The 20,957-nt window shown below is 73.2% G+C and overlaps 3 protein-coding genes across 5 annotated transcripts; 2 read left to right on the top strand and 1 right to left on the bottom strand.

Annotated features, from left to right (window-relative positions):
• The first annotated feature begins 454 nt into the window (after positions 1 to 454).
• Positions 455 to 4,619, top strand: HPX (hemopexin). Its single transcript, XM_072861573.1, is given in 11 exon segments — positions 455 to 519; positions 772 to 842; positions 988 to 1,073; positions 1,600 to 1,749; positions 2,082 to 2,109; positions 2,112 to 2,234; positions 2,468 to 2,686; positions 2,942 to 3,043; positions 3,286 to 3,416; positions 4,067 to 4,211; positions 4,291 to 4,619. Coding segments are annotated over 11 exon segments (1,347 nt in total). The 3' UTR covers positions 4,518 to 4,619.
• Positions 4,620 to 7,657: 3,038 nt separating this feature from the next.
• Positions 7,658 to 14,818, top strand: APBB1 (amyloid beta precursor protein binding family B member 1). Of its 3 annotated transcripts, XM_072851072.1 has the most exons (14): positions 7,658 to 7,685; positions 8,058 to 8,868; positions 10,578 to 10,768; positions 10,859 to 10,915; positions 11,028 to 11,113; positions 11,245 to 11,281; positions 11,620 to 11,757; positions 11,855 to 11,982; positions 12,811 to 12,925; positions 13,105 to 13,189; positions 13,453 to 13,560; positions 13,694 to 13,809; positions 13,897 to 14,073; positions 14,181 to 14,818. In XM_072851072.1, the coding sequence occupies exons 2-14, from the start codon at positions 8,247 to 8,249 to the stop codon at positions 14,346 to 14,348; spliced, it is 2,028 nt and encodes a 675-aa protein (XP_072707173.1). In that variant the 5' UTR covers positions 7,658 to 7,685; positions 8,058 to 8,246; the 3' UTR covers positions 14,349 to 14,818. The 3 variants fall into 3 exon arrangements, with proteins under 3 accessions (XP_072707173.1, XP_072707172.1, XP_072707174.1); XM_072851071.1 differs by lacking the exon at positions 7,658 to 7,685 and having other exon boundaries at positions 7,973 to 8,868; positions 13,477 to 13,560; positions 14,181 to 14,815; XM_072851073.1 differs by lacking the exons at positions 7,658 to 7,685; positions 8,058 to 8,868 and adding an exon at positions 10,127 to 10,211 and having other exon boundaries at positions 13,477 to 13,560; positions 14,181 to 14,812.
• Positions 14,819 to 14,937: 119 nt separating this feature from the next.
• SMPD1 (sphingomyelin phosphodiesterase 1) lies at positions 14,938 to 18,484 on the bottom strand. The gene is made up of 6 exons (XM_072851074.1): positions 18,192 to 18,484; positions 16,877 to 17,640; positions 16,180 to 16,351; positions 16,018 to 16,094; positions 15,565 to 15,710; positions 14,938 to 15,480 (listed from the first exon to the last, which is right to left on the bottom strand). The coding sequence occupies exons 1-6, from the start codon at positions 18,450 to 18,452 to the stop codon at positions 15,071 to 15,073; spliced, it is 1,830 nt and encodes a 609-aa protein (XP_072707175.1). The 5' UTR covers positions 18,453 to 18,484; the 3' UTR covers positions 14,938 to 15,070.
• Positions 18,485 to 20,957: the final 2,473 nt, after the last annotated feature.

Here is a 20,957-nt window from a genome sequence, read left to right as displayed (position 1 = left end):
GAGCCCTGCCGGGGTCGAAACCCCCTCCCCAGTCCTGCCGCGTCAGGGGCCGAGCCCCGCTGGGGGCTGAACCCTCATGTCGGGGGCTGAGCCCCGTCAGGATCGGAGCCCCACTGGAGTCGGACCCTCGCCTCCGTTCCTGCCCCCTCGGGGTCTGACCCCCGTCCCCAGCCCCACCGCGTCAGGGGCCGAGGCCCTGCCGTCACCCCCGCGGGGTGAGAGCCCCGATCCCCCGACCCCCCGCTGTGGCTCCCTGTGCGGCCCCCGCCGGGCTGGGGGTGATGACGGGGGGGGCTGCCCCCCCATGCACTGCCCTGTCCCTGTGTCGTGTCCCCCCCCTGCCCCTCCGCAGGTTGCGAGGGACAGGGCGGGTTGAGCAATGGGGCAGGGCAGTTGTGCAACAGCCCCTCCTGCCCCATATAAGGCCGGGGGTGGCAGGAGCCCCAGGCACACCATGGGGGTCCCCACAGCCGCCCTCTGCCTGGCCTGGGCCCTGGCCCTGGCGTGCGCCCGCCCCCTGTGAGTGGGGCTGCAGGGGGTGGGGGCATGTGGGGTGCTGGGTTGGGCTGTGGGGCAGGGGGCTGGGGAGGGCTACGTGGAGCAGCTGTGGGTGTGGGGCGGGGGGTATTGGGGCAGGGGGCTGCAGAAGGCTGTATGGGGCAGGGGGGGTATGTGTGTGTGGGGTCTGCGTGCCAATGCTGGGTGTGTATGTAGCTGTTTGGGGGGGGGGGGGGGGCTGCGCCATGAGCCCACGGTGCTGCCTGTCCCCAGGACCCACAGCAAACCGGAGGCAGCTGGAGGAGGGCACCCCCATGGGGCTGAGCCCCCCAGCAACGACACTGGTGAGAGCCCACGGGATGGAGGGAGGAGGGCAGAGTTACGTGTGGGGCATAGAGGTGTGTGTGGGGCACGGCAGGTGCCGTGGGGCAGTGGGTGGGATGCGGGGGGTCTGTCTCGGGGGTCTGCGCCATCCCGATCTGCCCCCAGACCTGGTCCAGCTCTGCGCGGACGAGGGCGGCTTCGACGCCGCCACGCTCAGCGAGAACAGCACCATGCTCTTCTTCAGAGGTGGGGCTGGGGGGCACGGGGCTGGGGGGCACGGGGCTGGGGGCCAGGGGCATGGGGAGGGGGGCATGAGGCATTGGAGGAAAATGGGGTCTGGGGGAAATGGTAGGAGATGGGGTCTGGACAGGGAGTGGGGGAAATGGGATGGGGGTCAGGGGAATGGAGTTTGTGGGACCGGGGAGGGGGGGCATGGGTCCTGGGAGGGTGGGTCTGTGGGAAATGGGGGACGATGAGCCTGGCACTGGAAGGTCGAGAGGGGAATGGGGTGTGTGGGGGGATGGGGTCTGGGGGAGATGGGGATGGGATGGGGGAAGATGGGGTCCATGGTGGCAGATTGCAATGGGGGGTTTGGGGGGCAGAATGGGGGTCTGGATAAACGTGGAGTGGGGTGGAGATGGGACCCTGGGGGACAATGGGGGCGGGGGGGGCCGTGAGGCGCCCTGGGGCTGGGGGCTGTGGAAGCAGGGTGTGGGGCAGCACCGTGGGCGGCCCCGCTGCCCGCTGTGGGGCTAGCGCTGTCCCCGCCTAGGCGAGGAGGTCTGGGAGAGCTCCCCGGAGGGGACCCGGCCCCACGCCCGCGCCCTGGCCGCGTCCTGGCCCGAGCTGGGGGGCCCCGTGGACGCGGCGCTGCGCCTGCACCGCCGGCAGCACCCCCAGGAGCACCAGAGCCTCTACCTCTTCCAGGCACGGCCGTGGGCAGCGGGCGGTGGGAGGGGCGGTGGGTGGGGGTCCGGGGCTGGGCAGCCCCATGCGCTGCCATGGGGGGCAGGCGGGCTGCTTGGGGGTGGGGTCCCCCCTCTGCCTGGACCCCTGAGCAGGTCCATGGGGATGGCCCGTGGGGCGGGTTTCTCGGGGCTGCTGGGAGGGCTGGGCCTGGGGGTCCCGGCCTGTGGGTTGGGTCGGGGGGTGTCTCGTCCTGGGGGGGGGCTCCTGTCCTGGGGGTCTCCCCCTGGGTCCGGCCCCACAGGGCTGCCTGGGCTGGTGCCCGTGGGTCTCAGCCTGTGGGGTGCCTGCAGGGCGAGCAGGTCTGGGCCTATGCCGGGGGCAGCTGCGTCCCGGCTTCCCCCGGCGTGTGGGGGATGAGTTCCCGGGGGTCCCTGGGGGGGTGGACGCCGCCGTCGAGTGCCACCCTGAGGAGTGCGGGGGCGAGACCATCCTCTTCTTCAAGGGTGAGTGGGGGCCGCTGTCAGGTGTGGGGGGCCGGAGGGTGGCAGCCGCTGTGGGGTGCCGCAGGGCTGCCACGGGGCGGTGCGGGGCTGCTGTGGGGCAGGGCTGGGAGCTGCACCCCGGTGGTGCCGTGGGGTGGCGGGGGGGGGGGGGGGCAGAGGGGCTGTGGAGGGCGTGGGGCACCGGTGCCGGGAGCCGTGCCGAGCCGTGCCAGTGCCGCCGTTGCCACGTGCAGGGGACACCGTGTACTCCTTCGACCTGGCGCTGCGGGTGACGAAGTCGCACACGTGGCCGGGGCTGGGCCCCTGCAGCGCCGCGCTGCGCTGGCTGGAGCGGTACTACTGCCTGCAGGGGACCCGCTTCCAGCGCTTCGACCCCCTCACCGGCAAGGTGCCCCCCGGGTACCCCCGCGACCTCCGCGACTACTTCGTACCCTGCCCAGGCCGGGGTGAGTGCCCGGCCATCCCGGGGACCCGCGTGCACCCCGGGGACACTCCCGGGGACCCGTCCTGGGAAATCTGCCCTGGGGACCCCCCCTCCCCCAGGGCCTTGAGCCCGGGCGCCCGCGCGCCCGGCCCCGCAGCGGCAGAGGGGCCCCCAGACCCCCGCCCCAGGCCGCCCCGGGGTCTGGCCCCCGCTGCCCGTCCCGGGCCTCGCCCCCGCCGCCGCCGCGCCCTGGCCCCACTGCCAGCGCTGCTGCTGCCGGCAGGGCACGGGAACGCCTCGTGGGGGGAAGCTGGCGACCGCTGCAGCAAGATGCCCTTCCAGGCCCTCCTCTCCGACGACATCGGACGCATCTACGCCTTCCGCGGTGAGGGGCGGCGGGGGGCTGGGGCTGGGGGCTGTGGGGGGCCACGGCCGTGGGAGTGCTGGGGGCTGTGGGGCTGGGGCTGTGGGGCTGTGGCTGTGGGGTGGAGGACCGTGGTCCCAGCCGCTCTGCGGGGCCGTGGAGCGCGGAGCTGGCTGTGCTGTGGGGCTGCGGGGCGGGGGCTGTGGTTGTGGCTGTGCCGTGGGGCAGGGTCCGTGGGGCAGGGCCGCTGACGCAGCCCGCAGGGGGTCTGTCCTTCCGTCTGGACTCGCACCGGGACGGGCACCACGCCTGGCCCCTGGGACAGACGTGGCCGGGGCTGGAGGGAGAGGTGGACGCCGCCTTTGCCTGGGACGGGCGCACCTACCTGATACAGGTCTGACCCCGCGGGGCTGCCCCCTGCCCTGTCCCCGTGCCTGTCCCCTGTCCCTGTCCCCAGCCCCTGTGGGTCCTGTCCCTGTCCCTGTCCCCTGTGGGTCCTGTCCCCATCCCCTGTCCCTGTCCCCAGCCCCTGTGGGTCCTGTCCCTGTCCCTGTCCCCTGTGGGTCCTGTCCCCGTCCCCTGTCCCTGTCCCCATCCCCTGTGGGTCCTGCTCCCGGCCCTGGCTCGCTGCCCCACTGGCCGCCGGCGAGAACACCCGGGCCTGTGCCCGAGATGGGCAGCTCAGGCACCCTGAACCTGGCACCGGGGTTGCTGGGGGACGTCACCCCCCCGGGCCAGGGCACCTCGGGGACGTCACCCCCCAGGCAGCCTGGGGACGCGGTGGCACAGCACATGCAGTGCCCCCCAGGGCCGTGGGCCCAGGCCCCCAGCCCCCCTGTGGGATCCCCCCCCCAGGCCCTCCCCGCCCCACAGAGCCCCCGGGCACCCCCTAAAACCCATCCCTGAGCCTGCCCCCACCTGCAGGCAGCCCCGGGCCCCCCCGTCCCTGCCACCCCCAGCCCTCCCGTACCTGCCTGCTCCCGCTCCTGCTCCGTCCCTGCCCGCCCTCGCCCGCCCGTGGCCCACACCGTCCGCTCTCCCCAGGGCTCCCAGATCTCCATCTTCCGCTCGGAGCAGGGCCACCGGCGGGTGCAGGGGTACCCGCGGGCGCTGCAGGAGGAGCTGGGGGTCCCCAGCGCCGACGCTGCCTTCACCTGCCCCGGCTCCGCACACCTCTACCTCATCACAGGTGGGCAGCCGGCGCGCCGGGACCCTCTGGTGCCGGGGTCTCTGCCGGGGTGCGGGGCTGACGGGTGCTGTGCTGGCAGGGGACCGCATGCGGCTGGTGGACCTGATGCAGATGCCGCGGCACGTGGGCGAGCCGGTGCCGCTGCCCCACGACCACGTGGACGGCGCCATGTGCACTGGCGACGGCGTCTTCCTCTTCCACGGCCCCAGCTACCACCGGTACTCCAGCGTGGCCAAGCTGCTGGGGGCCCAACAGCCCGCCCCCCCCCAGAGCATCGCCACCCACCTCTTCCACTGCCCCCAGTGACCGGGGCTGGTGCCGCTGCCTGGGCCCCTGCGGCGCTGCTGGCACCGGGGCTCTGCCGGCCCCAGCCTGCCTGGGATGCAATAAAAGCCAGGGAGACTCCGAGATCCCCCCGCTCTGTCTGGGGTGCTGGGCGGGGGGACCGGTGCAGCTGGGTCGCAGTGGCTGCGGGGCAGCACGGCGCTGTCCTTGTCCCCGTCCTCATGCCCATCCCCGTGCCATGCCAGCTGGGTGCGGCAGGGACAGCAGGGCAGGACCCGGCGGGTGCAGGTGCTTGGGGCCTTGCAGTGGCGTCCTGGTAGGTGACGCCAGGGGACATGGTATGGGGAGGCAGGCCATGGCTGTGCCCGGCTGTCCGGGGCTGAGCCGGGCTGCACCGTGCTGTGCTGTGCCGCACAGCACTGCCTGGTGCTGAGCCACGCCGTACCATGCCGACTGAAACGTGTCATCCTGCAACGTGCCACAGTGCCCCGTGCTGTGCCGCGCTGTGCCGTACCATACCACACCACACCACACCACACCACACCACACCACACCACACCACACCACACCACACCGTGCTGTACCGTGCCCGGCCGCGCTGTCCCACGTGGCACCCTGTCCTGTTGCTCTGTGCCACACCGCACCATGCCATGTTTTACCCCACTATACATCCTGCACCACGCTGTGCCACACCGTATCATGCCGCACCGTACCAGCACCGCCTGTGCTGTGCCATGCTGCACCGCTCTGTGCCATCGCGTCCCGCCCAGACCCGTGCTGTGCCGAGCCGAGCCGTGCCGTCCTGCCCGGCGCTGGGGAGACCCTGGTGCGCGGGGCCAGCCCCAGGCTCCCCAGTGCGAGCCAGGGACGCGCTGGGCAGGGCCCAGCCACGCCGCGAGACGCTGCGGGGGCCGGGGGCCGGGGCTGGAGAGGAGCCGGTGGGGTCCCACCCGTGGGCACCAGCGCCTGCGGGGGCAGGAGGGGGAGCCGGGCACTTCACAGCGGGGCCAGTGCCAGGGCCACGGGCACGGGCTGGCACACGGGGGTCCCGCGGAGCACCGGGAGACGCTCGTCACTGTGGGGGTGAACCGGGCTGCCCGGGGCAGTGGTGGGGTCACCGTCCCCGGGGGCTGGACGTGGTCCTGGGCCACCGGCTCCGGGGGAGCGGGGCTGGACCAGAGGGACCCCGGAGGTGCCGCCAGCATCGCCGGTCTGTGACCGATGCTGCAGTTCCCTCTCCCCCCACCCTGCCCCTGCAGTGCCCCCCCGTGCCATGCTGTGGTGCACCAGCACCCTGTGTGCCCCCCCGTTCTGTGCCGTGCCGTACCAGTGCCCTGCGTGCCCTCCCGTGCCGTGCCGTACCAATCCCTTCTGTGCCCCCCGCTGCCCGTGCTCTGCTCCACCGCTGGCACTGTTCAGGGCCGTGCCACACACGTGTGTCCCATCCAGTGCCACGCTGGTCCACGCTGTTCTGTGCCATTCTGTGCCGCGCTGCACCACACCGTATGTTATACTGTGATGTATCGTGCATTACCGCACCGTGTGTCCCTGCTCTGCACCGTCCTGCTCTGTGCTGCTCCACGCGTGCCAAGCCATGCCATGCCGCGCCCTTCTGGGCCGCACCCTGCCCCTTGCTGCCGTGCCGTGCCGTGCTGTGCCATGCCATGTCACGCTGTGCCGTGACAGATGGACGGTGCTGTGCTGTGCCAGGCTGCTCCGCACTGTCAGGCGCTGCTCTGGGCTGCTCCCCGCTGTCCACGCCGTGCCGTGCCACACCGTACCGTGCCATGCTGTGCCGTGCTGTGACACACTGTGCTGTGCCGTGCTGTGCCACGCTGTACCATGCCGTGCCGTGCTGTGCCATGACACACCGTGCTGTGCCGTGCCATTACGTACCAGACCCTTCTGAGCCTTGCCGTACTGTCCTGCTCCACTGTGCTCCCTGCTGTCCTGTGCTGTTCTGTACCGTGCCGTGCCAATCTGTACCATGCCGTACCATACCGTGCCTTGATGATCTGTACTGTGCTGTGCTGTACCATACTGTACTGTGTCGTACCGTACTGTGCCATGACGATCTGTGCCGTGCTGCACTGTGCTATACCATACTGTGCCGTACCGTGCCGTGCCGATCCGTACCGTGCTGTACCACACCGTGCCGTGCTGTACTGTGCCATACCATACCGTGCCTATCTGTACTGTGTCGATCTGTACCGTGCTGTACTGTACTGTGCCGTGCTGTACCATACTATACTGTGCCACGCTGTACTATACCGTGCCGTGCCGTATTGTACCGTGCCGTGCCGTACCGTACCGTGCCATGCTGTACCGTGCTGTGCCATGCTGTACCGTACTCGTGCTGTGCCGTGCCATGCCGTACCATACTGTACCGTGCCATGCTGTACCATGCCGTACTGTGCCGTGCCATGCTGTACCGTACTGTACTGTGCCATGCTGTACCATACCATACCGTGCCATGCTGTACCGTACCATACCGTGCCGTGCCGTGCCGTGCTGTACCGTACCGTGCTGTGCCGCCCTGCCCTGTGCTGCGCTGTCTGGGCCCTCCCCGTGCCACCCCGGGCCGTGCTGCGCCGTGCGGACCGATCCCTGCCAGTGCCGGTGGCTGTGCTGTGCAGTGCTGGTGTCACGGCCGTGCCTGTTCGTGCCAGTCCGTACCGGTGTCAGTGCCGGTACCGGTGTCAGTGCCGGTGCCGCTGTCAGTGCTGGTACCGCTGTCACTGCCGGTGCCGGTACCGGTGTCACTGCCGGTGCCGCTGTCAGTGCTGGTACCCCTGTCACTGCCGGTGCCGGTGTCAGTGCTGGTACCGCTGTCACTGCCGGTGCCGGTACCGGTGTCACTGCCGGTGCCGCTGTCAGTGGTGGTACCCCTGTCACTGCCGGTGCTGGTGTCAGTGCCGGTACCGCTGTCACTGCCGGTGCCGGTACCGGTGTCAGTGCCGGTACCGCTGCCACTGCCGGTGCCGGTGTCAGTGCCGGTACCGCTGTCACTGCCGGTGCCGCTGCCACTGCCGGTGCCGGTGTCAGTGCCGGTACCGCTGTCACTGCCGGTGCCGGTACCGGTGTCACGGCCGTGCCGCGCGGGTGGGGGTGGGGCGCTGTCCCCGCCCCGCCCTCGGAAGCGGAAGCGGCGCCCCCCGCCCCCCGCCCCCGCCAGCGGAGCCGCCGCAGGTACCGGCCGGGCCGCGCCGGGGCCGGGTCCCCCGGGCCGGGGACGCCGCGGGGAGCGGGGCCGGGACGCCGAGGGCGGGGGGCGGGCGGAGCGGCCCCGCTCTGCGCTGCGCTGCGCTGCGGGGGGGGCCGTGGGCCGTCGGGGGCCGTCGGTGTCTGGGGCCGGGCCGGGCTCTGGGGGCAGCCGGGGGCGGGGGCCCGGAGCCCGTGGGGGCCCCGCGGCGCCGGGGCCGGGGTGGGGGCGCGGGGTCTCCCGCCGCGGGGCCGGGGCTCCGGCTGCGGGGGGGGGGGGACGGACGGGGACGACGACACACGACACACACACGACACGGACACCCCGGGGCCGCGGCTGCCCTGCTCCCCCGCCCGCAGGCCCCATGGACGCGGAGGCGCCGGCGCCCCGGCGGCTGTAGGAGCCCCCCCCCGGCAGCAGCAGGTGAGGGTCGGGCAGGGCCCGGGCGGCGGCGGCGGGGCTCGTCCGGGGGCACCCGCCGCGTCCCCCGGCGCCGGCGGAGCCGCCTCCTCCCGCGCCGCCCCCGCCCCCCGCCCCCGGCCCCGGCCATGTCGGGGTCCCTGAGCAAGCGGAGCGACCTGGCCAACGACAACAGCTGCCCGGGGCTGAGCCTGGGGCTGCAGGGCCCCCCCGAGCCCGGGCAGCTGCTGCGCCCCAAGGGCCCCCCCGCCTCCCCCCAGGGCCGCCCCCTCTACGGCGGCACGGAGCTGCAGGGCGGGGGGGGGCCGCCCGCCCCGGCCGGCGAGGAGCCGGCCACGGCCAAGTGGGTGAAGGACGGGCAGAACCAGCTGCGGCGGGCGGCCGAGCGGGACCAGAACCGCAACGAGCTGGGGCCGCCCCCCGAGGAGCTGGAGGTCGCGGCCCGCAACGCCCGCAACGCCGGCAACGCCGGCGGGGGGGCCCTGCCGCTGCTGATCGAGCTGCGGGGGGCCGAGGAGGAGGACGAGGACGAGGAGGAGGACGAGGAGGAGGGCGACGGCGACTCCACGCCGGTGCAGAGCGACCCCGCCACGGCCGAGTCGGAGCAGAGCGGGGAGCGGGCGCCCCGCGAGCACGGCCGCAGCGCCAGCCTGCTCTTCGGGGTGCGCAGCGGCGCGGCCAGCGACGAGGACTCCAGCTGGGCCACGCTCAGCCAGGGCAGCCCCGCCGGCAGCTCCCCCGACGACGCAGGTGGGCACCCGCGGGCGCCGGCCCCACGGCAGCCCCACGGCGGCCCGCGGTGACCGCTGACTGCCCCGCCTGCCCCACGGCGGCTCCCGCCTGCCCCGCGGCGGCCCGTGACTGCCCCGTGGCTTGTCCCCGCCTGCCCCACGCTGGCCCCCGCCTGCTCTGCCTGTCCCGCTGTGCCCCCCCCGCCCCACAGCTGCGGCCGCCTGTCCCGCGCCTGCCCCGAGCCCCCTCTCCCCCACCCCGCAGCTTCTCCTGACCACCCTGTGCTGTCCCTGCCTGCTCTGCCTGCCCCACGGTGGTCCCTGCCTGCCCCGCAGCTGCTCCGGCCTGCCCCATGGCCGCCCTGGTTCCCCCACGGCTGCCCCGTGGCTTCCCCTGACAGCCCTATGGTGGCCCCTGCCTGCGCCGTGGCTGTCCCTGCCTGCTCTGCCTGCCCCACGGTGGTCCCTGCCTGCCCCACAGCTGCTCCGGCCTGCCCCATGGCCGCCCCGGTTCCCCCACGGCTGCCCCGTGGCTTCCCCTGACAGCCCTGTGGTGGCCCCTGCCTGCCCCACGGCAGCCGCTGCCCGTCCCCGTCCCGCGGCGCCCAGCCTGGTCCTGTCGGCCCCACATCTTCCTCCGCCGGTCCCTGGCCGTGTGCCCGCCGCCGCCCCCCGGGCCCCGCCGCCGCCGTTCCCGGCCCCCAGCCCCGTTGGGTCGCGGCGCCCGCGTTGTGCCCCCCAGCACAGCGTGTGCCCCCTCCCTGGCCGTGCCCCTGCGCGGTTGCTGGGTGCGCAGTCCCCGCTGAGCCCCACGGCGCTGGCCCTGCTGCGCCGTCACCCACCGCCCCTCTCTGGGGGTGCGGCCCCGCCGTGCCCCCGGCGCCCTCCAGGGCGGTGGGTCCCCCCGGTGTCCCCGGCTCCCTGTCCCCACGCCGGGCGGTGTCACCTCCCCGTCCCGTGTGCCCCATCTGTCCCCGCTGTGCTTCCCCCTCCCCGCTCCCCCGCCCCGCCCCTCCCGGTCCCGCCGGCCCCGGCGCTGCCGTCAGCGGTTGCCGGGGAAACGCCTGGTCCGGCCCGGCCGCAGGTGAGGCCGCCGCGGGAGCGGGACGGCACCGGCACCGGCACCGGGAGGGGGCCCGGGGGGGGCCCGGTGCGGGGCGGGGGCCGCGGGGGGGGCCGGGGCCGCGGGGCCGCGGGGCGGGGGCCGCGGCGGGACCGGCCCCACGGCGCCCCACGGCCGGGGCCGCGGGGGCTGCAGGCTGCGCTCTGGCCGGCAGCCGGCACGACCCCCGGCATGGGGCGGCGGCACCATGCGCAGCGCCGACTACTTCGTGGCCGTCGTCCTGCTGGACACCCGCCCAGGTAGGGCCGCGGCGGGGTGCGGGGGGCCCGGCCCGGCCTGGGGGGAGGGGGCTCGGCGGGGCCCCTCGACGGGCCCGGCGCCCTGCCCGGCCCTGGGACCCCCCCCCCCGCCCGTGGGGCCCGGCGGGGTCCCCCGCCCCCGTGGCGGTATGGGACCCCCCCTTCTGCGCGGCGGCGGGGGGTGTCGGGCCCTGCCTGGCCGCGGGCCTCACGGCGAGGGGGGGGGGGGTCCGGAGGCCTCCGGCGGGGTGCCCGGCCCGAGGGCAGGGGCTGCGGAGGGGCTGAGCGGGGGGGGGGGGGGCGGGGGCTGAGCCGAGCCGGGGCTGCCCGGAGGGGCCCGGCCCTGAGCGGGCCCCGCTCCCCCAGACTCCTTCTGGACCCGCAACTCCTTCGAGACGGACTCGGACCTGCCCGCGGGATGGATGCGGGTGCAGGACACTTCGGGCACCTACTACTGGCACATCCCCACCGGCACCACGCAGTGGGAGCCCCCCTCGGGGCTGGCCCGCGGCTCGGCCCCCGGCTCCCCGGGCAGCACCCCCTCCGAGGAGCCGCCGGTGAGTCCCGGCCGTGGGGCGGCCGCGGGGACCCCGGGGTGCGGGGCCGCCCCACGGCGCGCGCCTGAGCTGTCCCCGCTGTCCCCGCAGCTCGCCTGGACGGGCTTCGCCCCGGCTGAGCGCTTCGGCGAGGGGGACTTCTGGAAGGTGAGGGGGGCGCGGGGGCCGGGGGTGGGGGTGGTGGGGCTGCTGCACCCCGGGGGGGCGCCCGGCCCTGCCAGTGCCCCCCTCCCTCTCTCCCTCCCTCCCTCCCCCCCAGGACCCCGCGGCGGAGGAGGCGGATGAGGAGCCCCCAGCGCAGGACGCGGAGCCGCCGTCCCCGGGCCTGGCCTCGCCGGGCGTGGGGTGCGTGGGGCCGCGGGAGGGAGCGTGCGGGTTCCGTGCGGGGCCGGAGCGGGGCCCTGCGCAGCCGGGGCGCCGCGGTCTCCCCGCCGGTGCCGGCGGCAGCAGCCGGTGACGGCCCCTCGCTCTTGCAGCGCGGCCCTGGCCGAGGAGGAGAAGCCGGGCTCCAAGGTAGGGCCGGGGCCCCGGGGCGGCGGGTGCCCAGCGCGGACCCCCCAGCCCCCCGCGCCGCCGCGGGCCCCCCGCTGGCCCGGCCGGCCCCTTCCCCGCGGGGCCCGGGGTCTGCCCTGCTGCCGGGGGGCCGGGACCCGGGACCCCCCCTCCCCTCCCCCCCTCCCCCCCCCCCCTCCGGGACAGCGGCGGTGCCGTCACCGCCACGGGAGGGGGCTCAGGCGGGTCCGGGGCCCGCGGTGCCCCCCGCTGCGGGTCTGTCCTGCCCCGGGGTCGGGGGCGCGGGGGCGGCGGGGTCCCCGTGGCCGAGCCGCGCCTGCCCCACGCCGTCCCCGCAGTGCTTCGCCGTGCGCTCGCTGGGCTGGGTGGAGATGAGCGAGGACGAGCTGGCGCCGGGCCGGAGCAGCATCGCCGTCAACAACTGCATCCGCCAGCTCTCCCTGCACCAGCGCGGCCCCCCCGGCGCCTGGGGCGAGGTGGGTGCCCCGGCCCTGCCCCGCACGCCGGCTCGGACGGCGGCCGCAGCGCGGCCGCGGGTCCCCCTGACTCGGCTTCCCCCCCCCCCGCACCCAGGGCCGGGCGATGCTGCTGCTGCTGGAGAGCCAGACGCTGAAGCTGGTGGACCCCCAGGATCGGGCCCTGCTGCACGCGCAGCCCGTGGCCAGCATCCGCGTCTGGGGCGTGGGGCGCGACAGCGGCAGGTGGGGGGCGCGGGGACGTGGGGCGGGGGCGAGGGGGGAATCCGCGGGGCGGGGGAGCTGCGTGGGACCCTGAGGGGGCTGTGCAGGGTCCCACGGGTGTGGGGCGGGCTATGTGGGGAGCGCTCCACGGGCGGGCGTGGGTGTTGGGCGGGGTCTGCGCGTGCAGCGGGGGTGGCACGGGGGGTCCCTGCACCTGCAGGTCCTGGGTGGGGGCAGCCGGGCACACGCAGGGTGCAGGGCTGGGGGGTCCCGTGCACCTGGGGTGTCAGGGGTGTGCAGGGATCTGGGTGCACGCGGGGCAAGGGCCCACGGGGGTCCCGTGCGTATGGGGTCGGGGGGTGCGCGGGATCTGGCTGCACAAGGGCACGGGGCCATGGGGGTCCCATGCACTTGGGGTGTGGGGCTGAGCAGGATCCAGGGGCACACGGGGTGTGAGGCCCGTGCACGTGGGGCACAGGAGCGTGCAGGGTTCTGGGCACATGCGGGGTGTGGGGCTGTGGGGTCCCATGCACCTGCGGTGTGGGGGCGTGCAGGGTCCCAAGGCTGAACCCCCCTGCCAGTGCTGGGGCAGAGGAGGGTCGCATGGGTCAGGCACGGCCCCGTGCGGGTGCGGGGGTCCCGGGTGGTGGGGGCTGTGGGGGATGCGCGCACCCCAGCCCTGCTAACTCCGCTCTCTGGCTCTCTCCTGCTGCGCTGGCCGGGGACCCAGGGAGAGGTACGGCAGCTGAGCTTCGCACCAGTCCTCCCAGTCCCGTCCCTTGCACCTGGGGTGGGGCAGTGGGGAGCTCGGGTGGCTGGGGGGGTCCTGAGCGCAGCCCCTCTCCGCAGGGACTTCGCCTACGTGGCCCGTGACCAGCTGACGCAGATGCTCAAGTGCCACGTCTTCCGCTGCGAGAGCCCTGCCAAGAACATCGCCACCAGCCTGCACGAGGTCTGCTCCCAGGTGAGCCTCCCCCAAGACCCTCCCCGGCCCTAGGTGAGACCCCCAGCCAGCTCCGAGGTCTGTTCCGTGGTGAGACCCCCCCCCGCCCCGGTGTGGGTCACCGCGGCCCTGTGTGGGGAGCAGGGGCTGGGGGCCGTGGCTTGACGGCCGGGGGGCTGGTGGCCCCGTGCTCTCTGCAGATTATGGTGGAGCGGCGAAACGCCCGGGCACTGGCTAACGGCCTCTCCACGGACCCCTCCAGGATGGTGGAGATCCCCTTCCAGGGTACGGCGGTGGGGGAGGCCTGGGAGGGGCTGGGGGGGCTGGGGCGGGGGGGGGGGCTAGCGCATCTGGGGGCCGTGTGTGCTGGGGGCTGCGTGGCTGGGTGGGGCAGTTGGGAGGCAGGGACGGCTGTTCGGGGATGGCTGGGGTGGGGGCTGGGTATTGGGGTGCAGCGGTGGTGGGGGGCCACGTGTGGGGCGACGGGGTGCAGCGGTGTCGGCGCAGGGCCGGGAGTTGGGTGACGCGGTGCAGTGGTGTCGGCGCAGGGCCGACCCCGCCCTGTGCCGCAGTGGAGTTCCCGGCGCCCAAGAGCGAGGTGGTGCAGAAGTTCCCGGTGTGCTACCTGGGCTGCGTGCCCGTCGCCAAGCCTGTGGGTGAGTGCGGGGCGGGGGTGGCACTGGGGGGCGGTCGGGGGCACTCACACCCCGTGGGGCTGCCGTGGGGCAGGCGCCCCAGCCCCTCCCCCATCCCCACAGGGCACCCCTGAGCCCCCCTGCCTGTCCCTAGGCATGGACGTCATCAATGCGGCGCTGGAGGCGGCGCTGGCCACCGGCAGCAAGGAGCACTGGACCCCCATCGTGGTCAACGTGGCGCCCGCCACACTCACCATCACCCACGAGCAGGTGGGTCTGGCCCCGCGGTGCCCCGTTGCCGTCCCCGTCCTGGCGGCGTGGTGGGGACGGCGGTGACCCCCGGCTGCGTGCCCGCAGACAGAGGTGGTGCTGTGCGAGTGCCGCGTGCGGTTCCTGTCCTTCATGGGGGTGGGCCGGGATGTGCGCTCCTTCGCCTTCATCATGGCCAGCGCCCCCGGCGCTTTCCGCTGCCACATGGTCTGGTGCGAGCCCAACGCTGCGGGGCTGAGCGAGGCGCTGCAGGCCGCCTGCATGGTGAGTGTCCGCCCGGTCCTCTCCCCCCTCCACAGCCCCCTCCCCACAGCCCCCTCCCCACCCCACAGCCCCCTGCCCGGCCCCGCCGCTGACCCCACTCTCCCCAGCTGCGCTACCAGAAGTGCCTGGACGCCCGGCCCCAGGCTTCCAGCTCCTGCCTCCCCGCACCACCCGCCGACTCGGTGGCCCGCCGGGTGGGCTCCTCCGTCCGCAGGGGCGTGCAGACCCTGCTGGGCAGTCTGAAGCCCAAGCGCCTCGGCGCCCAGACGCCATGAGCCAAGATGGGGGGAGCGACCGAGACCCCTTCCCCACCCGCCGCCCCTGGGACGGGAGAGGGGGACGGGACGGAGGGGGCGGCAGCACCGGCGATGCACAGGGTGCCGGCGGGGGGTGAGCCCGTGGTGGGGCGCATGCGTGTGTGCGTGCGTCCCCGTGCATGGAGCCGTGTGCGAGGGGCCGCGGAGCACGCGCCTGCGCTGGGGCGAGCGCTGAGCACGGTGCCCTGCCGCGCGCCTCTGCCCCTCCGGCCATGCCCCAGGGCGGTGGGTTGGGGGTCCTGCCCCACAGGCCGGGGTGAGCCCCCCGCCGCCCCGCGGGGACGATGGCGTCAGCGCGGCGGGGGCGCGGGGCCCGCCCTGCCCCGATGCATGTGGTCTAACCTGCGGCGTGGGGCTCCCCGGGGCCGCCGGCTCCAGAGCTGCCACTCCTGCTGTAACGAAGATCTGTGTCGTACTAAATAATTAATAATAAACCCATTCCACCAGCCCGGCCTGGCCCCCTCCCTGCAGCACCCACCCGCAGGAGGACAAGGAGCAGCAGCGGGGCCGCCTGCCCTCCCAGCGCATCCCGCGGGGCCTCGGGCAGGAGCCGCTGGGTCCATCACACCTTTATTGTGCCGCGGGTGGGGGCGGCGGCCGGCAAGAGCATGGGGACAGGCAGGGACCTGCCTCGGCCCCCACCGAGCCCGGGGACCGCCCGGCTCCCGGGGCCGCTGCCCTCAGCAGAGCCGCCGCTGCCGCCAGAGCGCCTGGATGCGCGGGAAGGGCAGCGCCGGGCGCAGGGGCTGGCAGAGAGCGGGGTCGGCGGAGCGGCCGGTGCGCAGGGCGCAGAGCAGGGCCGCCTTGCAGGGAGCCAGGCAGGGCTCGCGGGGAGGGTGGCCCTTGTGGAAGAGGAACCAGAAGCGCTGGAACAGGCGCTCGTCATCCTGGAAGCGGCGGATGAGCAGGTCCCAGTCGGCGGGGAAGGCGCTGGGCAGCCCGTAGGCCTCACGGGCGCGGTAGAGGCGCTGCCAGCGCGGCTCTGCCCCTGGCGCATTGGCCTCGGTGAGGTTGAGGATGAAGGTCTCGTGGTCCAGCACGGCGTGGGAGCTGCCGGGGTAGGCGCCGTCGACCTCGTACACGCGGTAGCCTGCAGGCAGGGCGGGCGGGTCAGGAGCAGGTGGCGGCACCGCACCCAGAGGGGTGGCATGGGGTGGGGTGGGTCAGGGCGCACCGGGGTTGAGGTTGATGTAGGTGGTGACGCTGGGGGCCACAAAGGCAACGGAGACGGGGCGCGTCAGCGTCTCCTCATCATAGAACATCTCGAACTCGTCCACGTGCGTGTGTCCGAAGAACTGAGCCGCAATGGTGCCCTCAAACCTGTGCCGGGCCGGGGGGGGTTAGGGCCGCCACCGCCCAGACCTCCACCCTGACCCCACCATGCTGCCTGGCAGTCGGCACGGTGCAGCCGGTCCTGCAGCCCAGAGCCCCCCGTCACGCCGGGCTCAGCTGATGCCGCGTGTCCAGGCCGTGCCCGTCAGTGCTGGCTCCCACCCGGCCCTCGCCCCGGCTCTGGCACCTGGCACGGGCAGCTTTGGGCTCCCGGCCCCAGACGCTCTGGCACGGCCCCGTTCCCCCCGCCCTGCCGCTGCGGGCCGGGCAGCGCGGTGGGGGCCGTGGGGCTGACCTGCTGATGATGCGGTAGTAGTTCCAGCTCCAGCTGCGCAGGCAGTGGGCCGGGGGGATGTGCCCGATGATGTGCACCTAGGAGGCAGCGGAGGACGGGGGGGGGCTGCAGGGTGCTCGGGACCCCCCGTGTGCAGGGCCAGCACTCCTCCCCCGCCCTCACCTTCTCCCCCGCCTGCTCGGCGGCTGCCAGGACCCCCACCAGCCACTGCAGCTGCCCGGCAGGGTCGGTGGAGTTGATGAGGAGCCAGAAGTTGGCCTGGGAGCAGAAGTTCATGTTGAGGGAGACGAGGCGCAGCCCGGGCCAGACCTGCACCGTGTAGAAACCGGCGGCCCTGTGGGGACGGGGGGGTGAGCACTGCCTGCCCCTGCCCCCTGCCGCACCGCCACCCCCGGCTCCCTGCCCGCCCCAGCACCCCCCTCCCTTCTGCCCGCCTGCCCAAAGCACCCCCCACCCCTGGCCCGCAGCCCCCCCATGCCCCTGCCCACCCAAAGCACCCTGCACCCCCTGAGCCCCCCATCCCTGCCTGCCCAAAGTACCCCACACCCCTACCACCCACGAGCCCGCACCTCCCAGCACGGAGCCCCCGCCTTGACCCTGCTAACCCGAGGCACCTGCACCCCCCCGGCCCCAAGCCCCCTCCCGAGCCCCCTGAGCCCCTGCTAGCCTGGGCCCCCCTTCCCCCGCAGCATGGAGACCACTCTGCGCCCTCCCAGCCTGGAGCCGCCCCAGCCCTGAGCCCCTGCTAGCCCAGAGCACCCCTTGCCCTCCCAGCCCTGAGCCCCCTGAGCCCCTGCTAGCCCAGAGCCCCCCCCAGCCTGGAGCCCCCTGCCTGGCCCCTGCTAGCAGCCGCCCCCACCGGAGGGTCTCCAGCGCCGGGGGGGGCAGCCAGTCCTGCCAGGCCTGGGCCATGGCATCATACAGCCAGGCGGAGGACTGGTTGCCCCGCACGTATGGCGGGGGGAAGGCATTGACGGGGGTGGCCTCGTGGTTGCCCACGGCTGGGTAGACGGGCAGGGCGCCCAGGTGCCGGCGCAGCAGCCCAGTGACGGTGCGCAGGGCCAGCAGCTGGTCCTGGCGGCTCTGCTGCCAGACATCGTGTGCCGGGATGTCCCCTGTCCAGTACACGGCGGCGAAGGGGGCTGTGCCGGGGAGCTGGGCCAGCAGCGCCTCGATGGTGTGCAGCGGCAGGTCGCACTTGCCGTACTCGCCCCAGAAGCCAGCGCCGCCGGGGCCGGGGCGGGCGGCACCGCGGCAGCAGAGCGGGTCGGGGCAGGCAGCCTCGCTGCCCGGCACGTAGTGGCGGTCCCAGTGCAGGTCAGTGAGGAAGAGGAGGCGGGCGGTGGGGGCACCGGGCAGCGGGGGCACCGGGGGCCGCACCGGCGGCTTGGGGGTAGCGGGCAGGGAGACATTCCAGGCGCTGAAGATGTCCCAGTGGCCGCAGCGCCGGCCCAGCAGCAGCCCACAGGCCTCGCCGGGCCGCAGCACCGAGCGGGCCCAGGCCGACACCACGTCCCGCTGGAAGAGCTGCACGGCCTGCCGGCAGATCTCGGGGCGCGCCAGCCGCAGGTCCTGGCACAGCCGGGCCGCCACGCGCCCCACGCGCACCACGTTGGGCTCCAGCTGCGGGGCAGGGACCGGCTGGGCTGCCACCGGCCCCCCAGGACGGCCCCGCTGCCCTTGCCCCCCACCGCCCCTGCCACCCCGACCCCCTGGGCTGGGAGCCCCGAGGCTGGGGGGACCCGCACGCGCCCAGTCCCCTCCATCCCCCGTCGCCCGGGCACCAGCCAGTTTCCCTTTTGGGGGAGGAAGGAGGAGCCGGGGACCCGTCCCACCCCCGCCCCAGCCTGTCCCTGTTCCTGTCACTGTCCCTGTCCCTCCGAGCGGAGCCGCTGGCCCGCCCCAGCCCGTCCCCGTCCTGGTCCCGTGCCTGTCACAAGTCACGACGTGCCCCAGCCTGTCCCAGCCCTGTCACGAGGCCCTGGCCCGGCCCCGGCCCCGCTCCTGCCACCAGCCCGGTCCCTGCCCGTCCTGACCCTGACCCTGACCCAGACCCGGTCCTGTCCCAGCCCGACCCCGTCCCGTCCCTGTCCTCTCCTGACCCCGTTCCTGTCCCGGACGCCGCTGGCCCCGCTCCGCCCTTCCCGGCCCGTCTGGTCCCGGCCGGCGCCCACCTGCAGCGCCAGGTCCAGCGCCCCGAAGAGCAGGCGACAGGCCGGGCACGACACGTTCCGCCAGCCCCAGCGCGGCGCCGCCTCGAGGAAGACCTCCCCCCCGGCAGGGGGCAGCCCCGCTGGCAGTGCCAGCGACACCGCCGGCGACACCGACACCGACAGCCACAGCGACACCGACACCGACACCGACACCGACAGCCACAGCGCCGGCGGCAGCGACAGCGGCGGGGCCGGGCCGGAGCCCTGACCCCGCGCCGCCATGGCAGAACGACGCCTCCGCCGCCGGGGGCGGGGCCGAGACAGCGGGGCGGGGCCAGGGCGGGGACGGGGCCGAGCGCTCATCAAAAGGGGGAGGGCGCAGGGGGGGGAGGGGACGGCGGCGCCTTTAAAAAGAGCCAGGGGCATTGTGGGAGATGGAGTCTCCTTGGGCATTGTGGGAGACGGAGTCTCCTTGGGCATTGTGGGAGTTGGAGTCTCCTTGGGCATTGTGGGAGTTGGAGTCTCTTTCGGCATTGTGGGAGTTAGAGTCTCCTTGGGGCACTGTGGGAGATGGCGTCTCCTTGGGCATTGTGGGACATGGAGTCCCCTTGGGCATTGTGGGAGATGGAGTCCCCTTGGGCATTGTGGGAGATGGAGTCTCCTTGGGCATTGTGGGAGATGGAGCCTCCTTGGGGCACTGTGGGACATGGAGTCTCCTTGGGCACTGTGGGAGATGGAGCCTCCTTGGGGCACTGTGGGACATGGAGTCTCCTTGGGCACTGTGGGAGATGGAGTCTCCTTGGGCACTGTGGGAGATGGAGTCCCCTTGGGGCACTGTGGGAGATGGAGTCTCCTTGGGGCACTGTGGGACATGGAGTCCCCTTGGGCATTGTGGGAGATGGAGTCTCCTTGGGCATTGTGGGAGACGGAGTCCCCTTGGGCACTGTGGGAGATGGAGTCCCCTTGGGGCACTGTGGGAGATGGAGTCTCCTTGGGGCACTGTTGGGGACGGAGTCTCCTTGGGCACTGTAGGAGATGGAGTCTCCTTGGGGCATTGTGGGACATGGAGTCCCCTTGGGCACTGTGGGAGATGGAGTCTCGATGGGCACTGTGGGAGATGGAGTCTCCTTGGGGCACTGTTGGGGACGGAGCCTCTTTGGGCACTTTGGGAGATGGAGTCTCCTTGGGGCACTGTGGGAGATGGAGTCCCCTTGGGGCACTGTGGGACATGGAGTCTCGTTGGGCACAGTGGGACATGGAGTCTCCTTGGGCGCTGTGGGAGATGGAGTCCCCTTGGGACACTGTGGGAGATGGAGTCTCCTTGGGCACTGTGGGAGGTGGAGTCCCCTTGGGCACTGTGGGAGATGGAGTCTCCTTGGCGCACTGTGGGAGATGGAGTCTCCTTGGGCATTGTAGGAGATGGAGCCTCCTTGGGGCACTGTGGGACATGGAGCCTCCTTGGGGCACTGTGGGAGATGGAGTCTCCTTGGGCACTGTGGGAGATGGAGTCCCCTTGGGGCACTGTGGGACATGGAGTCTCGTTGGGCACTGTGGGACATGGAGTCTCCTTGGGCACTTTGGGAAATGGAGTCCCCTTGCCGCACTGTGGGAGATGGAGTCTCCTTGGGCATTGTGGGAGATGGAGTCTCCTTGGGCACTGTGGGAGATGGAATCCCCTTGGGGCACTGTGGGAGCTGGAGTCCCCTTGGGCACTGTGGGAGATGGAGTCCCCTTGGGCATTGTGGGAGATGGAGTCCCCTTGGGCACTGTCGGAGATGGAGTCTCCTTGGGGCACTGTTGGGGACGGAGTCTCCTTGGGCACTGTGGGAGATGGAGTCCCCTTGGGGCACTGTGGGAGATGGAGTCTCCTTGGGCACTGTGGGAGATGGAGTCTCGATGGGCACTGTGGGAGATGGAGTCTCCTTGGGGCACTGTTGGGGACGGAGTCTCCTTGGGCACTGTAGGAGATGGAGTCTCCTTGGGGCACTGTGGGAGATGGAGTCTCCTTGGGGCACTGTGGGAAATGGAGTCCCCTTGGGCATTGTGGGAGATGGAGTCTCCTTGGGGCACTGTGGGAGATGGAGTCCCCTTGGGGCACTGTGGGAGATGGAGTCTTGTTGGGCACTGTGGGAGATGGAGTCTCCTTGGGGCACTGTTGGGGACGGAGTCTCCTTGGGCACTTTGGGAGATGGAGTCCCCTTGGGGCACTGTGGGACATGGAGTCCCCTTGGGACACTGTGGGACATGGAGTCTCGTTGGGCACAGTGGGACATGGAGTCTCCTTGGGGCACTGTTGGGGATGGAGTCTTGTTGGGCACTGTGGGAGATGGAGTCCCCTTGGGCATTGTGGGAGATGGAGTCTCCTTGGGGCACTGTGGGAGATGGAGTCTCCTTGGGCATTGTGGGAGATGGAGTCCCCTTGGGCACTGTGGGAGATGGAGTCTCGTTGGGCATTGTGGGAGATGGAGTCTCCTTGGGGCACTGTGGGAGCTGGAGTCCCCTTGGGCATTGTGGGAGATGGAGTCTCGTTGGGTCCTGCCCCGCTGTCTCTTGTGTCCCTGCACCCATAGTGGGGTCCCTGCATCCAGCGCCCGTGTGGAGCCTCCTGTGGGTGCAGGGCTTTCTGTCCACCTCTGTGCCGCACTCTGTGTGTGTGTGTGCACACTTGTGTTTGCGTGCCCGTGTTTGGTGCCGCTCTGTGTGCATGCACATGCTTGTGCACGTGTGTGTGTGTGCACAGCTGCGTGTGCAGGTCTGTGCTCTGGCTCTCACTGTACCCGCGCGTCA

Source organism: Ciconia boyciana, chromosome 1 (genome assembly GCF_034638445.1).
Source record: "Ciconia boyciana chromosome 1, ASM3463844v1, whole genome shotgun sequence".
Classification (NCBI taxonomy): domain Eukaryota; kingdom Metazoa; phylum Chordata; class Aves; order Ciconiiformes; family Ciconiidae; genus Ciconia; species Ciconia boyciana.
This window is presented reverse-complemented; position numbering and strand designations above follow the sequence as displayed.